Raw genomic sequence first — 22136 nt, 5'->3', positions numbered from 1 at the left:
TTTTTTTTTTAATTAATCAGATAATCAAAAGAAAGGAAAAGAAAATAAATCATAAAATAAAAATAAAAATGATAAATATGAAATAAAAAATTTAAAATAAAAAATGAATAAAAATCCTCACAACTGAGCTTTAATTGACAAAGAATCCCGGACAAAATGGGGTGTCTACATAATTGATAGTGAAAAATTCAACAAAATTAAAGTGTAGTTATAAAATTTAATATTGACCCATATAGTAATGACAAATTTAATATAAATATATGTACTTGGACTTCACAAGAGAAGCCATGGTATTTTCTTATTTCAATGTAATTTTCAACAATGGCGGATCCTCTAATGAGGTTAATGGCCCCTTCACCCCCCCAAAAAAAAAGAGAATATTATATATAAGTGAATTTTTATAATAATTTTGTATTTTTTAATTAAAAAAATAAGTTTGATCCCCTCAAACTCAAGTTTATTGTGTTGATATGTATAATTATTTACTTTATGTATTTATATTGAATATATAGTTACAAAAATTATTTATATCTAAATATTACAACTCTTAATTTTAAAAAATTATAATTTTTTAATTTGTGTTTGCTTATTATAAATTATTTTCAATTTAATATGAATATATTTGTTTAACACTATATTTTTACAAACATATAAATTTAAGTTTAATATATATACAAGTATTATAATAACTAAAACCGATGTGATAAATATTCAATTGTATTTTTTTTTCAACCAATTGTTTTACTATTACACACTTATTTTATTGAAAAATTGTTACATGTTAAAATAATTAATACGATTAGTTTAAATATCTTTTCATTTTTCACAATGTAAAAATACCATGTAAAAAATTAGAAGGTTTTAATTTATCGTATCAAAGTCTTTATTTTATTATTTTAAAATTTAATTTTTATTTAAAAATATATTTTTGTGATTTTTTCACTTTAATACTTTAAATATTAAATATGATAAAATAATGTATTAATACTATAAAAAAATAAAGATTTTATTTTTATTAAGAATATGGTTAATGATTTATAACTAGAAATTGTGAAATCAATTATTTAATATATCTATTTTGTTAAATATATTTATATATTAACATATTTATAATTGCAAGTTTTATTGTTATATATTTAAATATTTTTTTATTATTAATAAATTTAATATTTTCATAAAAATTATTATAAAACATTAATTTGACTCCTAGAAAATTGAACGTTAAGATCGTCATTGACTTTCAATTGATTCTTGTTCATTACACTATTGAAACATTGAAGTCAAATTTTAGGTAGGATATGATAATTCCTTCCACGAGTAGGACTAGTAACAATTCCAAAATTTAACATTTTTGTAATCAAAAGGAAAAAGTTTTCAAGATCTTTGAAATTAATAAAAGAAAAGTTTCCTGGTCAATTACTCCACACCAAATTCATAAATTTCAAACAAATTCATTTTCCCCACGTAGTGGCTGCTTTCTTGAAAGTTGTAATTAATTATGCTAACTAATGCGACTTTTACCCGTTTCTTTTATTTATTTATTTATTTTTTTGGGGTTTCACAGTCATTCTTTTTTCCCATTTTAAGGTGCAAGAGCTGCAAGCCAAATTTTTACTGGTTGAATACACAGCCTAAGTGTTAGGATTCCAATTTTGGTCCCAATGTTAATGTAAACACTCTTCAATGAGATTAATTCAACATCTAATTTTATGGAATTGGTTTATTAAAGAAACTTTGGGGAATTACATGGATCAATTGTCATTTCTCTGACATACTTGTCTCGTATTCATCATGTCTCATTAATGTAGGTACATTTTAATTGCAAATAATAATAGTTTCAAGGGATTTTATGACATTGAAATCTTGTTTAACATTTTGTTCCTTACGTGAACTTTTTTACGCTAAATTGTTTAATATATTAGATAAACTTGTTTGTAGATGAATTGCAATTTATGAACAAAAACTAGGACCTTTTTTTTTGGGGGGGGGGAAGGTAGGAAAATGTCGGATAAAGCTACGTAATTTTGATGTTAAAAATGCATAATAAATGTAAAATAACTTGAGTATATAATTAGCATAATCTTGTTTTACTCTTTACTTTAAGGCAACGAAATTCCAAAAAAAAAAAAAGAATGACATAAAAAAAATTCCAGTCTCAAACCTAACATTTGCCTTTTTTTTCAATATTCCAACTCTGACGAAGACTTTGCTTTCTTTTTCTTGACTTGACTTTAATTATTACACAGAACTTATCAGTTGCTAGTAAGTGGGATCCAAATATCTTTGTCCGTCTCTTACGAAAGAGAAAATCATGCAATTATATTTTCAATATGTCAGTTTTGTCAAAGAATCCGGCTGCGGGATGAAAATGAACTCTTCGTAATATATATATATATATATATATAAATTAATTAATTAATCATTTATTTTAATAAAATTTTAAAATTAATTAAGCCTAAATTTGTTTGAGAATTAAATTACACTTTCAAATATGAAAGTTTATCCCATTTGTGAAAGAGTTTAAACAAAATATTAAATTCGTTAAATAGATTTAAATAAAAAGATGAGATTTATTAAAAAAACTTTAGGCTTTGCTCTAACATTTAAGATTGGAGTCCAGCTTTGGACAATTATATAATATTTATTATTTTTATATTTATATATATTATATAAATTATATTATATAAAAATAAATATATATATAACATTTTAATATAAACATTAAAAAATATTTTATGTTATTCGTGTTTAGGGTGAGCTCGAACCAAAAAATATTATAAGTTATACAAGAAAAAATATATAATATTTTAGTATAAACCTTAGAATTAATATATATATTAAGACAAAAAATATTAAAGAAAAAAAATCAAAATACAGTGTTTTTTCAATTTTTTTTGGATGAGTCTAGAAGAGTTTGGGCTGTTCCGTTATAAAATGAGTTAAGCTGAATTAAGGTTGTAATTGTAAGATCGGATTGAGTTTGCGCAAATATGTAAACTTTTGATTCAATACATAGTTTGACCCAATTTATGAACATTTCTAATTAAAATTTATTAAAAAATACAAATTTTCATCCACAAAATAAAGTTTGGATTTGGAAATATGATTATACATGAAAATGCTATTTATATCACCACGACAGCCATTAAAAAATTATAGTACTAATTAGGCATGAGATATTTTTTTCAACCTTAAGAATGATCCTTAATCATTTACTTAAAAAAAAAATTATATTATGTGTATATAAAAAAAATTTTTATTATGAGTATTATATTATGGGTAGACCTAGCAATTCATGTTATCGTATCGTGTTTCATTTTAGACACAATTTAAGACATAACATGAATAATCTTGATATGAATATGACACGAATACATGAATGACATGTTTATTATATATGTTACACGTTATATGACATAAACAATATATTTAAAATTAATTTATATCGAACTAACACAACACAATACGATTAACACAACTATATATGAATAACACAATTAGACATGATTAATTACTCAAATAATATGACAAGATATGACATGATTAACACGATTATATATGAATAACACGATTAGACATTATTAATCCTTTATTTAAACAAAAAAATCATTTAAATTAGTATTTAAACAAAAAAATTTAAAATTTAAATATTTATAATCTATTTAAACACCAAAATGATATGATAAATACGATTATTAATTTTTTTTAAATAAATTAAAATAATTTTTAAATTTTTCATGTTATAAACAATATTATATCTTAAGTGTATAATTACTGTTTGATACGAATATGACACAAATAATATCATGTCTTAATCGTATCGACACAATTAAAACACGAAATACGATTACAATAAACTCATACATAGTTTTATTGGTGTCATTTTTGTATCGTGTTATTGTGTCATGTGTAAAATTGTTAGGTCTAATTATGGGTATGGGGATAGGGATAATTTAAATTTTTATCGAATAAGGGGATAAGGACGAGTAATATATTAACCATCTTATTCCATGCCCTACATATATATCTATATATATATATATTTAATAAATAAAATTTTCAGTAAATAAATAAATTATTATTTTAGATTAATTAAAATTAATATATTTTATTTTTAAAATATATATTAATATATATTTATAAAAATTACCTAAATATATAAGATAAAAATATTAAAAAAATAATTTTTATTTTTATTTTTTTTTAAGTTATGGGTATGAAAATTATTCATACTAATTAAATACATGCGGAGATAGAGATGTGGATAAATTTAAAATATTCATTGGTATAGGTACAAGGATATATATATATATATATATATATATATATATATATATATATACTATAAAAATCTGAAGATAAGGATGTAGAATTCTCTACCCTCCCCATACCCTACCTATTAACATCCCCACCCATTGCTAAAATAATCTTGAGATTATCCTTCAAATGCTTTTAGCAATTTCCCAAATTATTTATCACTTGCAATAATTTAGAAAATTTGCTGAATGTTGTGAGATTTAACACATAATTGCAAGTGGATAATATCACAAAATCAAATAATATAATGATAAAAGTATCAACCCTTAGAGGTTCATGATCAAATATCTACTTGTCATAATGTGCAAGTAGATTTGAAGGTCCGGTAGCAATTCAAAATCCCGATAGCAAATTTGCTGAATGTTGTGAGATTTAACACATAATTGCAAGTGGATAATATCACAAAATCAAATAATATAATGATAAAAGTATCAACCCTTAGAGGTTCATGATCAAATATCTACTTGTCATAATGTGCAAGTAGATTTGAAGGTCCGGTAGCAATTCAAAATCCCGATAGCAAATCTCGAGACTCAATTGATCATTCGAGATATAAAAGTAAATATTGAACTTTCAACTCAAAATAATTAAAGTTAGATCAAGAATATGAAAATCAAGTCTATTTTCTAACCCGGATTAAAAATTATTAAATTAATTAGCCTTAAAAGAAATTATTCAATTTGAATTAATCCTAAATTTTTTTAAAAATATTTTAAAAGATCCTAAATAAAATAAGGTGTTTATAGAGATTTTCACTACTTATCTAAGAATAAAAAATTAACCTTCAAATCTATAATTGAAATTTTAATAATTTTAACTTAAAAATTAAAATAAATAAAATATTAAAATATTATCTGAACAAATGTTAACCTAACATTAGAGAAAATGATTTTTGAAACCTAGAGTTTAATTCTATTTATTTATATAATATCAACTAAAAAATAGCATTTAATAAATCTAAAATTAAAATTTCAATATTTATAACCTCTTTCCTTGAAAGGAGAAGTAGTCCGAGAATGGCGTAGGGAGGACTAGACGGAAGTAAGCTCAGGTTTGGACATCCCCTTCTTTCTCCATATTTTAAATTTTAAATTTTAAAATTTTGTAATTTTTAAAATTTTTATTTTGAATGAATTTAAAATTTTTTTCCTAAATATGTGATCGGGTTGAAAGTCCAAAACAATTTTAATCACCAACTACAATCAGTTATTCAAAACTTCAATTAATTAGCAAAAAAAAAAAAAAGACTAATTTAACAAAACGAAATAAAAAACTTTAATTGACCTACACAAAAAGATAACTAAGTCAACAAATCAAAGAAAAATATTCAGATAAAATGAGATGTTGTAAAATCTATGACGGGTTTATCACAATCTATGACGCGTCCATCACTCCACCGATCCACACCAATTCATACAACTAGGAAGGGAAAAAAAAAATCAAACTAGTTCATTTTTTCCCATGTCTACCTTTGCTGGAAAAGATAAAAATAATGGAGTGTTTCTTTTCTCATTTTCACCAACTTCCAACTATACTTTTCTTTTATTATTAATTATTAATAGTTAATAATCTTTCCATTGGTATATAAGATTTTGTTTCAATTGAAAAGCACTTCTAGAAACTTTGAAATCCCTAATTTAAATCTCTTCATATACTAGTATAGTTCAATTTTATTTTAAAATTTATTAAAGTACTTGATTCTAATTGTAAAATTTCATTACACACGTAATCTAAAAAAAAATCTGGTTTATTTGCACGATTCACACTTAACTATTTCTCATTTCTCTTTGACTTGCATATTTATAAAAAATAAAAAATAAAAAGGTATTTCTCAAGAGTTCTGCTTCCAAGTGCTAAAGCTTGAAAGGGCCATAAGAGACTTATTTACATTGTACTTCTTACTTTTTTTCCAAAAATATCAATTGACCTTGGCATGAGATAAGATGAATACAAACTGTCTAGTACTCATAATTATTGAAGCCAAGAAATTAATTTTTACCTGTAGATAAAACTACAAAATAATGATTTATTTGATAAAATGTGGGATTTAAATTTTAATTTAGTTTTTAGTTAATATGATCGAATAAGTTCATGTCTTTTAATTCATGAAACCCATTTCAATAGTAATATTAAAATTATAAGAAAGAAATAAGACAACATTATTTTCAAATTGTAATAACAACTCACAAAGGTTAGTTTAGTTAGTAAGAAGAATTTTTTGTCAACCAATGTTTGATCCTTATTGAAAATATTTCAAAATTAAAATTTTGAATACATGATGTGAGCGATTAAATTTAAATAAAACTTGAGGATATTAATTTGATTGTATTATAAAAACAAAAATTATTGTAGAATGTGGGTTTGAATTTTAATTTCATTTTTGTAGACATCAAATTTGTCTAGGTCTCAATTTAAAATTTTAAATTTTATCGAGTTCACGGACCAAAATCCGATTTTTTTTCCAGACCCAAACCCCCTATTGTTGTTTCATTTGACTTGTGTTTTTCTAAAAATATCAATTGAACTTGTCATGACAGAGTTCATACAGATTTGGTTTCGTGAGTGTTATCACGGTAATTTGATATGATTTAATCACAAATAAAAAATCCTAACTCATTATAGATAAATAAATAAAAACTATCCAAAATATTTCAATTGGTTAAATCTGATTTCTTTTTTTTTTTTAATAAAAGTTTGACAAGAGGCAAAATTGAATTGCAACCAGTAATTTCAAAACATAAACCTAAATCCAAAACAAATGAAAAAAAAAAAAAAAAAACCATAAACGTTGAAATAAATCACATTTTTTCCTTGCTACCTTTTTAATGTAAAAAAAGAAAAAATTTAAATATCTTTTAGAGCGCATTTTGTTTGCAAAATCTAATATTTTCTAAGAATCTTATTTTTCATAAAGCAATTCTCTTGTTTGGTTTGTGGAAAATGATTTTTTGAAATTTTTTAATATTTCCAACAGCATAAAAAATGGTGAATATAATCTGAAATTAAAAACCTTTATCTTCCGGACGTTTTTTAAAAATTCCTAATGGATTACAAAATTTGTCACTCTTTTATTTTCAATAATTGATATTTAAGGTCCATCATACCCTTTAATATTATAAAAATTGCATTATAAACTAATATGCAATCTGACATGTGTAAACACATTCGAAACCCAAATATTTGACACCTAATATTGCACATGAAAAGAAATCATTTTATACAAAATCAAAATTAATTCAATTAATTTAGTTTATTTTTTAATTGAATTTTTATAAATAATTTGATTTTATTTAACATATGTATATTATTTCAGTAACTTTGTAATTATTTGAAATGAAACAAACTTTTACATAATATTCATTTTCAATTGATAAAAAATTTTTGGTTCAATAGCCAATATTTCATATATTTAATGTCATCATCTAATTACAAAATACATGACAATTGAAAAATCAAATGTCCTCTAATATCATAATCAACCATGCTTATAACATATAAACGTTGTGTTATAACAACCGTAGCGATATTATTTTCATAAATATATTATGTCTTCCTGTTTTAAGCAGATAATAAATGATGGCGTTTATATAGTATTAGGTATCAAACCAAGCCAAACTCCATCTCTCTCCTCTTCTTTTACAAGATTGAGAAATGGAAAGCTTCATACTTCTCAGTTAACTCTTCTGGCAATATTTCTGTCCGTTCGAATAGCCTGAACACTTCATCAACTCACGAGGAGGTTGATTTGCTAAAGGTGGTGAAAAGTTTCGGGCAACAAGTTGCCAGGAGGCCTTGGATTACAACTTCCTCTAATAATTCGCCTACTTGATGTTTTGAAGAACCGCCTGAGTCCCTAATCTGCTTTCAAGTCTGCCGTCAGCTCTTGGAACTATAGGTCTCATTACCACGGTGTTTATCCTGTGAAAAGTAACCAAGACAGGTTTATTGCGGAAGATATAGTGTGATTCGTATTCTCTTTTCAATTTGGCTGGGAACTTTGTTCCAAGTCTGAGCTCCTTCTGGCAAAGAGTTATTTATATTTTAAAGGATATCCAGAAGCTCTTTTAATTTGCAATTGCTTTAATGATAAGGATTATATTTTCTTTGCGTTGATTGAAAGAAAACTTGCTTTTAATCTAATTTTAGGGCTACGGTGATGTAAGAGGACGATAATTGGAAAAACTTCGCCTATTAGTAATATAAGAAGACAATCGAAAGAAATATACAATCACGTCTTTTTATTAATAAATAATGTTTGAATTGAAATAAGTAATGGTCGTGTTTTATTCTTTAATATTACATTAGGTGCTTTCAACCGTCTTGTTTTTTAATGTTAAATAAATAAAAATTTTAAAATTTACATGAAATAAATAAAAGTATAATAATTATATGTTATATTTATATATAAATAATTAATAAGTAAATAAAGTATACTACACTTATAAAATATATAAACTAATTTAATTAAATTGCTTGCAAGTTAAATAAATAAATTTATTATAAAAATGTTAAATAAATTATTTATATGATTTTAAAAATGTCACATGTTATTTATGTGTCCTCCAAAATAATATAGTAAAAGAATTCATTTAGTATTATTAGATTTTATAAATCAAATTTCAAAATCTTACATTCCTTTGCACTGAACCAAATGTCAAAATCTTCCATTACTCGAAATCTATCAAGTAAAATGATTTGGGAAAAATTATTTTTCAACCAAAATTCTAGATTTCACAAACTAAACATCCCCTCAAAAAAAAAAAAATTTATTTATCATCCTATCCATTTAGCTACATAGGTTTGATTTATCATAGTTAGGTCTAGGGATGTAAATGATACATTAACACTTGTAAGCTACTCAGATTTGGTTCGGATAAAACTTGAATTTAGCTTAATCATTGTCAAGTTGAGCTTGAATAGCTTAATTTATTGAGTGAGCCGAGTTTGAGCATCTTAATGTCCAGCTCAAATAGCTCATAAACCTAATTGAACTTTTAAATTTTAATAATTTTATTATTTTAATTAAATTATTATTATTTTACCCTTATATATATATATATATCGATTTGAGTCCAAACTCAATTTTAAACATATAATTGAGCTTCAAATTGAGTATAAGAATCGAATATATATTTTTATTAAATGGACTTAATTAAACGAGTTTGAATAATTTGATTTTATCTCGAGTTGAGCTTGAACTTGAAAATCAAAATTCGATTGAGTTCGAGTCGAGTTTCGAGCAATGAGTTTCAAGTTGAGTTCTGGCTTGAGCTTCGCATTATATCGATTCAACTCAACTCAATTACACCTTAATCAAGTCAAACACAGTCTCCTCATTTAGCTAAATAGATTTGATTACTATTTTTAAAAAATAAAAAAATAAAAAATTATTTTCATATTAATATTTAAATGATTTAAATATATTTTAAAATTAAATTTAAATAAAAATTATTTTTTATTTTTACATGTTTGATTTTTTTTTGGATTCAATCAGATACAGCTTTACTCGTAAGCTTGACGACCAATATGATCTACGGATAAATCTAAAAATGATTAATGTCATATTTTTATACGTTTGATTATTTTATTTAACTTTAATAATATTATAAAATAAGTTAATTTATTGTCTTATAATTCATGAAATCTATTCATTCCATAACATTATAAAATTAGTATAGATTAAATTAACGAGGATTTTAATCCTTAAATCATAATAGTTTTATACCCCTTAGTTATTTATGACTTTTGAATTGATAAAAAAAAAAAAACAACGTTAAAGTCTTAAAGAATTAATATTTTAAAATGGAAAAAATTCAAAAATATTTATTAACAAAAATAAATGAGAAAAATAATAAAATTTATATTAATGGCATAAAATGAAATAAAAATATCGTAATATCTTAAAAAAGAATTATGAAAAATTTTAAGGTAATTTAAGATAAGAATAAACGTAAAAAAATATTAAAAAATCAATATTAACATAAAAAGAATATATTTTGAAAATTAAAATAATAACCTAATTAATAAAAAAATTATATTTAGTTGTTTATACGTTCAAGATGATATTCCTATATATAATAGATAACTTTTATTAAGAAACTAAAAAAATACTATCAAAGGCATATTTTTAGTATCATTCTTTTTTTATAATATTTTTAACCATATATATCATTTAAGTAATTGTTATCAATTTACATAGTTGAATTATGAAATATAATGATTAATGATATTCTTAATTAATTATTATTGCAGTGTAATGTCCTTTAACAAAATTTTATTTATTAAGGTAGGATGTGACATAATTAAGCTGAATTTTGATTTAATGTTGTTATTTATAAAAATAGACAAAAACAAGTACTAAAAAATGTAATCTACAATAATTTTTTGTTTGTTAGATGAATAAAATAACAAACTATTTATCGGTTTATTTATTAACTTGTTCTACCATTTTTCAAATTCAAAATTCTATTATATTTTAAATTTCTCAAAATATCATGATGTCTTATGACCATATTTTAAAATAAATAAATTATGATCTTCTTATAAATAAATAAAAAGAAATAAGATAATTTTTTTTTTTTTGCTCAATCAACCATATTTTATTGATAGGGATTAAAGGTCTTTATATCAGACTAACAACAATCCAGCTTCCGCCAATTCCAACACCTGTAAACTAATTGAATTCTACCAGTATACATATTTATTCTCCTATAACCAAGCATAAAAAAAAGTAGTTGATTCCACTCCCATTTTAGCCAGCAAATCTGCAAAAGCATTAGCCTCCCTAAGAACATGCACAAAATCCACTTGTCCTATTTTTCTTTTAATTGATCAATCTCCTCCAACTCTTTCCACAGCTCCCATGGTCTGTCGTTCCTATTTAGAACAGCGTAAACAGCCTCTTTTGAATTTGACTCTATGATCAAAACTTACTGCTCCCTTCATGGAGATGTACAAAAAATTTCCAAAGCTGTTTTGATTGCCAATATCTCAGCCCACATTGCCTCACGAAATCCTAGGGGACCATAAAACAATCTCCTTATATTGCCTTTATCATCCCTTAATACTCCTCTACATTCTGTCGGTCCTGGTTTATGAACACAATCCAAGAGAACTGACACAATAATAAATCTGAACACAATCCTCCTCTACCCTTTCACACCAATGGCACAAGCACTGCTCATCCCTTAAATTCACCCCTCTAGCTCTTAGGAAGCTTTTAGAAGGAATAGAGTTTAAAACAACCAGCCATAGTAAGTTTTGAACTTTTGGAGGCACTTTAAACTTTCAAATATTTTTGAGCCATACTTGTTGCTCTGCAGCACACTGGTCGCCATCCAGAAAGGTTACGCACTACTTGACCGAGGACTTGGCTTTTCGATCTGCTTCCCATACCAGGCCGTCAACTGTATTTGGTCTCATCAGCACTTGTTTTACCGTTTCCATCAAGCTTACCATGAGGCCTTTCTCCTGTTCAAACTGCGACCTTTAAACCTAGATTCCATTCCCCCTTATCTTATCCCAGACATCCCCTATCTTACATTCCTTTTCTACTGCTAACACAAATAGCCTAGGGAATTTATCCTTTAATGGCCTATCTCCCACCCATTTGTCCAACCAGAATAAGATATTAGACCCATCACCTACAATCCATCTATCCCCTTCGATACCTAATAGATTTCTTGCACCTTCCACTTTATTCATGTTCACTATGTTCTTCAGGATATAGGACATTCTATCTTGCATACCATCATTCGGGATCCACTGTATTGCTCCTCTCCCATATTTCTTTTCAATTAATTGTCTCGATAAAGCCTCTCTTTTAACCCCATACCTCCACCACCATTTGCTTAACATTAATTGCTATGTTCTTACTATGCTCGAAATCCCCAATCCTCCATATCTCCTTTGTTTGCACACCTTCGACCACTTCACTTTTGCCATCTTTCTTGTTTCATTTCCACCACCCAAAAAAAAAAGTGCTCTTCAACCTTTCCAACTTACCAATAACTCTCTTTGGTGCTTTAAATATAGATAAATAGTACAACAGTAGTGTATTCAGCACCGACTTAATTAGAGTTACTCTCCTTGTAAAAGGCAAATACTTCCTCTGCCACATTGCTAGCCGATCTTTTATTTTTTATACCATCGGTTCCCAAACCTGTACATTTCTTGGATTTGCTCCTAATGGAATCCCTAAGTACTGAAAAGGGATAAAGCTATTTCCACATTGCAATATATTTGCTACTTGCTGCGCCTCTGAATCTTTCACTCCAATCGGATAAACTTTTGTTTTGGCATAATTTATTCTTAAACCCGAAATTAGCTCAAAGCTCCTCAGAATACTTTTTATATTCCGTTCCCTGTCTTCACCACCTTCCATAAAAATGACCATATCATCCGTAAATTGCAAGAGTGATATAGTCGTTCCTGCTTCAGCCACCCTAATACCAGGGATTTAAATAGCGGTCTCAATCATGTTTTCAATTGCGTCGCGTTTATCATGTTTTCGGATATAACAAAAATCATTGCGGTCATTGTGATCATCGCGGTCGTGAATTTTCTTTTTTTTTTGCACAATTTATTATAAAATGTAATAATTATAATTATAATTATAAAAACTCTTGTCATAACGTCTAGATCCGGGGATCTATCGCTACACATTGACTTTTAGGGAGTCGCCACCAATCTTTTTTACCTAAGTGCGATTGGCCACCTAAATAATCTGTCCCTAAGCTTAAGGGTCCCTAAAAGAATAGGTTCGGGTCTGCTAACCAGAACAGAGTTTGGGAGTTCGGTTACACGTGAGGAAAGTTATAGCACCCTCACAATGCCCATCAAAAGACGGTATCAACATAATTTTGAGTTATCCAAAAAAAGCCTTAAAATTTTATCAAGTAATTAATTGTTGGAAATTATTCTCAATTGACTCTAATACTTTTAGCAGAAAATTGAGAAAATTCCCTCACCTCGAGAGTATGCCAGAAAAACTATTGTTTCACTTGCAGAGGCTCCGTCGTCGGATTGGTTAAAGAAAAATCAAAATCAAAATCAAAATAGAAAGGAAGGAGAGAATGATTGTTCTTGTGTGGGGAAAATTGATACTTTCAACTTTTCTCAATAAATATATATTTTTTGAAACCTTGATTTCCAAGGAAAATTGATACTTTCAACTTTTCCCTAAAAATATTTTTTGGAAATTTATTTTTAAGGAAAATTGATACTTTCAACTTTTCCCCAAAAATATTTTTTGGAAATTTATTTTTAAGGAAAATTGATACTTTCAATTTTTTCTCAAAAATATTTTTTTGAAACTTTGATTTCCAAGGAAAATTAATACTTTCAACTTTTCCTCAAAAACCCTTTTTTTGAAATTTATTTTTAAGGAAAATTGATACTTTCAACTTTTCCTCAAAAATATTTGTTTTTGAAACTTTGATTTCCAAGGAAAATTGATACTTTCAACTTTTCCCTAAAAATATTTTTTAGAAATTTTGATTTTCAAGGAAAATTGAGACTTTCAACTTTTCCTCAAAAACCCTTTTTTTGAAATTTATTTTTAAGAAAAATTGATACTTTCAACTTTTCCCTAAAAATATTTTTTTTGGAAATTTTGATTTTTATTTAAAGAAAATAGAATAATAAAAAAAATAAATAAAAATAGAAAAATAAAGAAAAGTAAAACAAAAATAAAAATAAAATTAAGATAAAAAGAATATTAAATAAACCTAATCTAATAAATAAAAAAATAAAAAAACAAATAAACAAATAAATGAAAATAAAAAAAATTCAAAAAAAAAAAAAACCTGGAGCGGCTCGGATTGCGATTTGGCTCGGCTCGGCTCAAGGAAGAGAAACGGCTCGGGGGGCAGCTTGGGAAGCTCGGCTTGGCTCGGCTTGGCTCGGAGGGGGCAGGCACGCGCGGGTCAGGAAACGGGTCGACGCTCGGGTTACGGCAAAACGCGCGGATCCTCTAGGTCACTTAAGGCCAAAACGACGTCGTTTTGAGAGGGTATAAAAGGCACTTTCCTCTGTTTTTCGATAGAACGCTCCTTCTCTCTCTCTCTCTTCTTCATTTTTCCTCTCCCTTCTCTCTAAAAGGTCGAAGAACTCCGATTGAAGATTCATCGGATTCTGGGTTTTGTCACCGGAATCTGGGTTTTTTCATCGAAAGTTCACCAGAAGTTCGTCGGAAGGTCATCGATTTCTAGGATTCTTTATCGAAAACTGAGCAGGTCATCGGAAACTTCAAGGTTGGCCAAAATTTTCATCGAAAAATTCAAACTTCGTCGAAAAATTCACTGGAATCTGGAATTTTCCAGAAATTCTCAGAAAAAAAATCGCCAAAAATCTTCAAAAAATTTCTTCTAGCTCTCAGAACACTCCTAAACCTTTTCTTAGCTTCCTATACGCCTCTTTTTCTCTCAAATCAGTAGCTTTGCTCCCTGTTTTTTCTGTTTCAGCATCTGTTCTAGGAGGTCCCTTTTATAGGGATTGATCAGGAGTTCATGATCAATCCCAATTCCTCCTTGGACGAGGATTCAATCTTTGAATCTAATCTGGACTCTCTTGATTGAATTCACCTTCACAGTGGGATTCTTCAACTTTCAATCCTAGCCCTCAAAAAAGAAAAGAAAAAAAATAATGATAATAATCAAATAATCGATAAAATCATATAAATGAATAAAAATAAAATTAACAGATAATAAAAATAAGATAAACCTAAAAAATATTACAAGATAAAAAATAATAATAAATATATAACTATATAAAAATACATATAAATATTAACAGAAAAAATAAATAAATAAATAAGTAAAAATATACATATAATAATAATAAATAATAAAATACATAAAATACAAAAGAAAAGAAAAGAAAAAAAATAATACAAAGTAAAAATTGAATTGGGCTTACCCATTTGGGCCAGGCTCAATTGATCTGGGCCTGGACCCAATTGGGTGTTTACAGCTGTCCCTCTTTGCACATTTTCTGTGAAACAGAAATTGCGCAAAGACGTAGACACCCAATCAAGACTCCACTCAACATTGTCATTTTTTGTTTTTTTTTCTTTGTTTTTTTGTGTTTTTTTGTTTTTTTTGTTTTTGACCAAAGCTCCTCTAAACAAAAGCTCAACGACTTTGAGAAACATAAATTGCTCTTCTAAACAGAGGCACCACGACTTTTGAAAATAAATTGCTTCTCTAAACAGAGGCACTACGACTTTTGGAAAGTAAATTGCTCCTCTAAACAGAGGCACCACGACTTTGGAAAGTAAATTGCTCCTCTAAACAGAGGCAACGGAACTTTGGAAAATAAATTGCTCCTCTAAACAAAGGCACCACGACTTTGAAAAGTAAATTGATCCTCTAAACAGAGGCAACAGAACTTTGGAAAATAAATTGCTCCTTGACAATCATGTCCAAAGGAGTTGAAAGTTGTGTTTGAAGGAATTTCAGGAGATTATGCCCAAAGGTCTTATAAATCAACCCTGATACCAGAAGACATCCTATTTCAAGGATTAGGGACTTACCTGACAAGCTTTTTCTTTTTCAATTTTGTAAAATATCTTCATATCTGTCTTCTCCATGTGGGATGTTGGAACACCCTTGCTTCTTGAATTTATACACTCTACTTTCCTGAAAGTAGTGTATGCTATGCAAATGCATATGAATTTCAATGCATGCTATGCAAATGTTGGCCAAATAATTCCTATTCAATGTATGGTACTCAAGTTTCTCAAGCTCTTTTTTTCTTTCTTGGGTGTCAAGCCCTTTTGATTCTTCAGAGATCCAATTACACTGCTCTTCTGAGATCGAACCAGTGTAGCTCTTAATTATTTCTTCCACTCATATTCTTCCTGTAACAAAAAATCTCTTCCTAAATTCAATGTCCTAATCAGGAGCTGAACATCTCGATTCTGCCGTTTTCACTTTTGACTTATTCAATGTAATGTAAAGATCTTTTTATGTTATTATTCATTCATCAATCATTATTTCAAACTAAAAAAGTGAGAATGCATTTGTACATTTCTTTCATGGTAGGGTATTGAGAAGAAAAGAATATGAATGGTTGGGAAACAGTTGTCAGGAAAAGGCACAAAGAATGAAATAAAACGTTTCTTATTAGCAAAATGTTGGCAACCTTTGGCCAAGAAAGAAATACAAGGATAGGTATGGGGACAAAGCCTCAAAATGAACAATCAGATAATCATGATCACACATCTCAAAGTTTTTTTTTTTCTGAAAATTCAACCCTCTGATGTATTTAACAACTTGGAACTCTTCCGAATTTGCTAGCCTCCATATCAGCCGACTTTCAAATTCGATGTTGTATTCTCCTTATCTAAGCCGCCTTTTCAGGTTTTCAACTTAGACAAACCCCCCTATGACTCAAACCGCCCTTTTAGGGTTTTCGCCTTGAGTCCTCCTTTTTTACTTTTTCTTTTTTCATTTTTTCTATTTTTCATTTTTTTCATTTTTTCATTTTTTTTCTTCATTTTTTTCATTTTTCAAGCATAATACTTTTTCACAGCATCAGAATTTATAGGATGGGGTAAATCATTTCATCTATCTCAGTTAGTATCAGTGCTCCATCTAAAAAAGCCTGTTTCACCACATACGGCCCTTCCCAATTCGGAGTCCATTTTCCTCTACTATCGTGTTGGATTGGAAGAATTCTTTTCAAGACCAACTCTCATTCCCGAAAACAACGGGATCGAATCTTTTTATCATGAGCCCTCATCATTCTCTTTTGATATAGCTGACCATGGCACAGTGCAGTCAATCTCTTCTCTTCTATAAAATTTAACTGCTCATAACATTCTCGAATCCATTCAGTTTTTTCCAACTCGACTTCTTTTAAAACTCTCAAAGAGGGGATCTTTACTTCCACTGGTAGTACAGCTTCCATCCCATAAACCAAAGAAAATGGGGTTGCCCCAGTAGAGGTGCGAACTGAAGTTCGATATGCATGCAATGCAAATGGCAACTTTTCATGCCAATCTTTGTAAGTCTCGATCATTTTCTCCAAAATCCTCTTTATGTTCTGATTGGCCCCCTCAACTGCCCTATTCATTTTCGGACGGTATGGTGACGAGTTATGATGCTTGATCTTGTATTGAGCACATATTTCTTGCATCATCTTACTAGTTAGATTCTTGGCATTGTCTAAAATGATTTTCTCTGAAAGTCCATATCTACAGATGATCTCTTTCTTTATGAACTTGCAAACCACGGAGCGTGTCACATTTGCATACGATGCTACCTCTACCCATTTTGTGAAGTAATCTATCATCACAAAAATGAATCTGTGCCTGTTAGAAGCCTTTGGGGAGATCGAACCAATGACATCCATGCCCCACATTGAAAATGGCCATGGTGGTGCCATAACATGTAAAACAGACGGCGGAGCATGAATCTTATCAGCATATATCTAACATTTATGGTATTTATGAGCATAATCAATGCAATCATTCTCCATCATCAACCAGTAATACTCCGCTCTCATGATCTGTCTTGCCATCAGATGTCCACTAGCATGTGCCCCACATATTCCATCATGCACCTCTTTAATGATTTTCTTCGCTTCAGTCTCATTTACGCACCTCAATAATACTTGATCCTTGCTTCTTTTATATAGGACATCCCCATCCAGGAAAAAGCTCATAGCCAATCTTCGAATGACCCTTTTATCATTTTCTGTTGCTTGAACTAGATACTGTTGATCCTTGACATACTGTAAGATGTCATAATACTAGGGTTTTCCATCTTTTTCCCCCTCTACATTAGAACAATACGCTGGTATATCCTTAACATCTAACTTAATGGGTTGAATGTCGGTATTATCATTAATTCGAATCATTGCAGCCAGAGTAGCCAATGCATCAGCAATCACATTCTCTTCTTGAGGTAGGTGATCAAACTGGACATCTTCAAATTGCTTTGTCAGCTCTAGAATATACTTATGGTATGGAACGAGTTTTGAGTCTCTCGTCTCCCATTCTCCTTTCAACTGATATATGACTAGAGCTGAGTCTCCAAACACTTTCAAGACTTTCACTCTTCTATCCATAGCAGCTTGTAGGCCCATGACACATGCCTTATACTCAGCGATGTTATTTGTGTAATTGAAATTTAACTTCGCTGTTACAAGATAGTATTGTTCTTTCGAAGAAATCAGAATTACCCCAATTTCATGCCCAAGGCATTAGCAGCTCCATCAAAGTACATTCTCTAACATTTTTCTACATGCTCCCTTTCCTCTAGTTGGAAAATAGTCATTAAGTCTTCATCAGGGAATTCTAGCTTCATCGACTCATACTCTTTAGTAGCACGATCTGTAAGAAATTCTGCTATAACGCCCCCTTTTATTGCTTTCTGGCTCACGTATATAATATCGTATTCCAAAAGCATTACTTGCCATCTAGCGATTCTCTCGGACAAAGAAGGCTTCTCGAAGATATACTTAATGGGATCCAGTTTCGCTATGAGCCACGTAGTATGATAGAGCATATACTGTCTGAGTCTTTTGGCAGTCCACGCTAATGCGCAACACATTTTTTCCAGTGAAGAATACTTGGATTCATATTCTGTGAACTTTTTACTCAGATAGTAAATAGCTCTCTCCTTTTGACTAGCCTCGTCTTGCTGCCCCAGCACACATCTCATTGAATTTTCACATACAGTTAAGTATAAGATTAAAGGTTTTCTTGGAACAGGTGGCACCAATACTGGAGGGTTCGATAAATATTGCTTAATTTTATCAAACGTCTCTTGACATTCTTCATTCCATTTCCCAAGATTATCTTTATGGAGAAGCTTAAAGATGGGTCACATTTGTAGGTAAGTTGAGAGATGAACCGAGAAATGTAGTTCAATCTCCCCAGAAAATCTCAAACTTTTTTTGGTGTGCTGGGAGGTGACAAATTCTGGATGGCCCGTATCTTATTGGGATCGACTTCGATTCCTCTTTCACTGATCACAAAGCCTAGCAGCTTTCCTGATTTTACCTCGAAGGTACACTTGGCTGGGTTTAATTTGAGCTAAAATTTTCTCAACCTTTCAAATAACTTTTTGAGGCTAGTAACATGATCTTCATCCTTACCAGATTTTGCAATCATATCGTCTACATACACCTCAATCTCTTTGTACATCATATCATGGAAGAGTGTTACCATGGCCCTTTGATATGTTGTCCCATCATTCTTTAACCCAAAAGGCATGACTTTGTAACAAAAGGTTCCCCACATGGTCACAAAAATAGTTTTTTCCATATCATCTGTAGCCATTTTTATCTGATTATACCCCGAGAAACCATTCATAAAAGAGAAAATCGAATGCTTAGTCGTGTTGTCTATCAGTGTGTCGATACGAGGTAAAGGAAAGTTATCCTTTGGGCTAGCCTTATTCAAATCCTGATAGTCCACACATATTCATACTTTTCCATCTTTCTTAAGAACTGGGACTATATTGGCTACCCATTCTGGATACTTAGCCACTTGTAGAAAGCCTGCATCAAATTGTTTTTTCACCTCTTTTTTAATCTTTAGCAGTATTTCAGGCTTCATCCGTATCAGTTTCTGCTGAACTGGTTTACATTCTGGCTTTAGGGGCAATCTGTGCTCCACTATCTCTGTGCTCAGCCCTGACATATCCTGATAAGACCAAGTAAATATATCTACAAATTCTTGAAGTAGGTCTGCCAATCGTTGCCTATCTTCAGATGAAAGTGAAGTGCCTACTCTGACCTCTTTCTTATTTTCTTCATCTCCTAGATTCACTAAGTCCACTACCTCTTGATGAGGCTCAATCGACTTATTTTCTTATTCAATCATCCTCATTAGGTCCGGAGGCATAACATATTCTTTAGAATTTTTTTCATTATCAAGTTCATCAGTATTAATTGAATTCTCAAAGCTAACCTCTAGATTGTTATCATGATTATCTTCATGTTCATTTAAAGACCTGAAATTGAATGAAATGGGATATGTTGGCAAGATGTACTTGGAAAGATGGAAATAATGAAGACATAAGAAGAAATGAATGAAAATGCATCCTCTCTATTTTTTATTAAAAATAATAAATGATGAATGGCCCAAACGAAAAAAGATCACCCTATAGCCTTGGGCAAAAGCGATTGAGATGTCACAATTACATTGTATCAAAATCAAAAGTCAAAGGCATTTCAATGGCACTCCAATTGTTCAGCTCATAATCTGGTGGACAAAGGCGAACCCACTCTTCTTGATTAACCCTCACTTCATCTTCAACAGCATTGATGGCTAATTGGACAAAATCATCTTTCACACTTTTCCTTGCATCTGGGTACATGAATCCTCCAGGTCTGAAGGTTTCGTACCAGTGTGGGATAAGAATCAATCTTGCTATCTTTCTTGATGGCCTTCTTTTGACTTCCCATTCTGCCATCTCATAACCTAGGCCCACCCTGTCACTATTGTCCACTATTGTTAGAGGTTCTTTAATTCTCTGCAAATTTTTGCCTAGCCTAAGTCCTGGACACCAGTATTTGTTGATGACTTGGCTCACCACTATCTTTGAAAAAGGCTGACTTTGAAATCCTTCACCTATAGTATTGACTAATTCAAAAGATCGATAGGAGCATTCCAATGCTTCTTCAGTAGCCTCTACATATGAGGTGTTCAATGGTTGGGTCACTAGCATATCTTCTTCCCCAACTACCACTACTAATTGACCTTCATATTGAACTTAATCTTCTAATGCAAGTAGATGGCACAGCTCCTGCCATGTGAATCCATGGCCTTCCTAACAGACAGCTGTAGGATGGAAAAATATCCATCACTTGAAATTTTATATTGAAAGTGCATGGCCCAATTTGTAAGGGCATCTCAATATCCCCCAGGACTTTTTTTCTGGTTCCATCAAAGGCTCTCACAATCATCTGACTGTCCTTCATATGAGAATGATCAATGGGTAGCCTTGCCAAAGTTGACATAGGCATGACATTGATGGTAGAGCCATTATCGATAAGGACTTTGGCTATAATATGGCTCTTGCACTTGACTGTGATATGCAGAGCCTTGGCGTTTCTTTTTCCCTCCAAAGAAATCTCATCATTGCTGAATGAAATATGATTTGGCATAACTAGATTTCCAGCCAAGTGGTTCACATATTCGATAGACACGTTATGTGCCACGTATGCCTGATTCAACACTTTCAGCAAGGTATTTCGGTATGGCTCTGAGTTTAACAATAGTGATAATAATGAGATTCGAGCTGGCATTTTATTCAACTGTTTCACAACTGAATACTCACTATGTTTTACCAGCTTCAAGAATTCACAAACCTCCCTTTCTGATACTAGCTTTGGTTGATCTTCTTCAAGCTCTATCTCTGGATTATTTCATCTTTCTCTTTCTTTAGCCTTTTCCCTTCTAGCCTTCTCTAGCATTTCTGGGGTGTAACATCTCCCACTTCGAGTAATGCCTCCTACACCAGTAATATTAAAAGCATCGACTTTGGAGACCTCTTCTTTCTGTCCCTGAACTATAGTGTCACAGCCATATCTCCAGGGTACAACTTTATCATCTTTATACAGGAAAAGAGTTGAGATTTTAAAAGTTACTGGCCTGGGGAAGAGTTTGTCTATGATTGACTTTGGTTTATTCCCACACTGAATTGTCACTGGTTTGGGAAATAGCTTTTCAGGCCTATCAGTCATGTGCACCTCAACATTCTTCAAGTCTTCTTTTTCTTCATAGACCTCCATCTAATGTGAATCCAAGAGTTTTTGCACCTCTTGACGAAATTGCTCACAGGTTTCAATGGAATGGCCTATTG

At 30.0% G+C, this 22136-nt stretch overlaps 1 protein-coding gene and 1 pseudogene across 1 annotated transcript; one reads left to right on the top strand and one right to left on the bottom strand.

Annotated features, from left to right (window-relative positions):
• Positions 1-287: 287 nt before the first annotated feature.
• LOC149514980 (arginine decarboxylase 2-like) lies at positions 288-10584 on the top strand (annotated as a pseudogene).
• A 1227-nt stretch (positions 10585-11811) lies between these two features.
• Positions 11812-12864, bottom strand: LOC149514979 (uncharacterized). Its single transcript, XM_089742951.1, has 4 exons — positions 12809-12864; positions 12479-12761; positions 12309-12385; positions 11812-12151 (listed from the first exon to the last, which is right to left on the bottom strand). Exons 1-4 carry the CDS (start codon positions 12862-12864, stop codon positions 11812-11814), a joined length of 756 nt encoding a protein of 251 aa, XP_089599077.1.
• Positions 12865-22136: the final 9272 nt, after the last annotated feature.

Source organism: Durio zibethinus, chromosome 14 (assembly GCF_047325235.1).
Source record: "Durio zibethinus cultivar Kanyao isolate XHJ-2024 chromosome 14, ASM4732523v1, whole genome shotgun sequence".
Classification (NCBI taxonomy): Eukaryota; Viridiplantae; Streptophyta; class Magnoliopsida; order Malvales; family Malvaceae; genus Durio; species Durio zibethinus.
The sequence above is the reverse complement of the archived record's forward strand: the minus strand, read 5'-3'. Positions and strand labels throughout refer to the sequence as shown.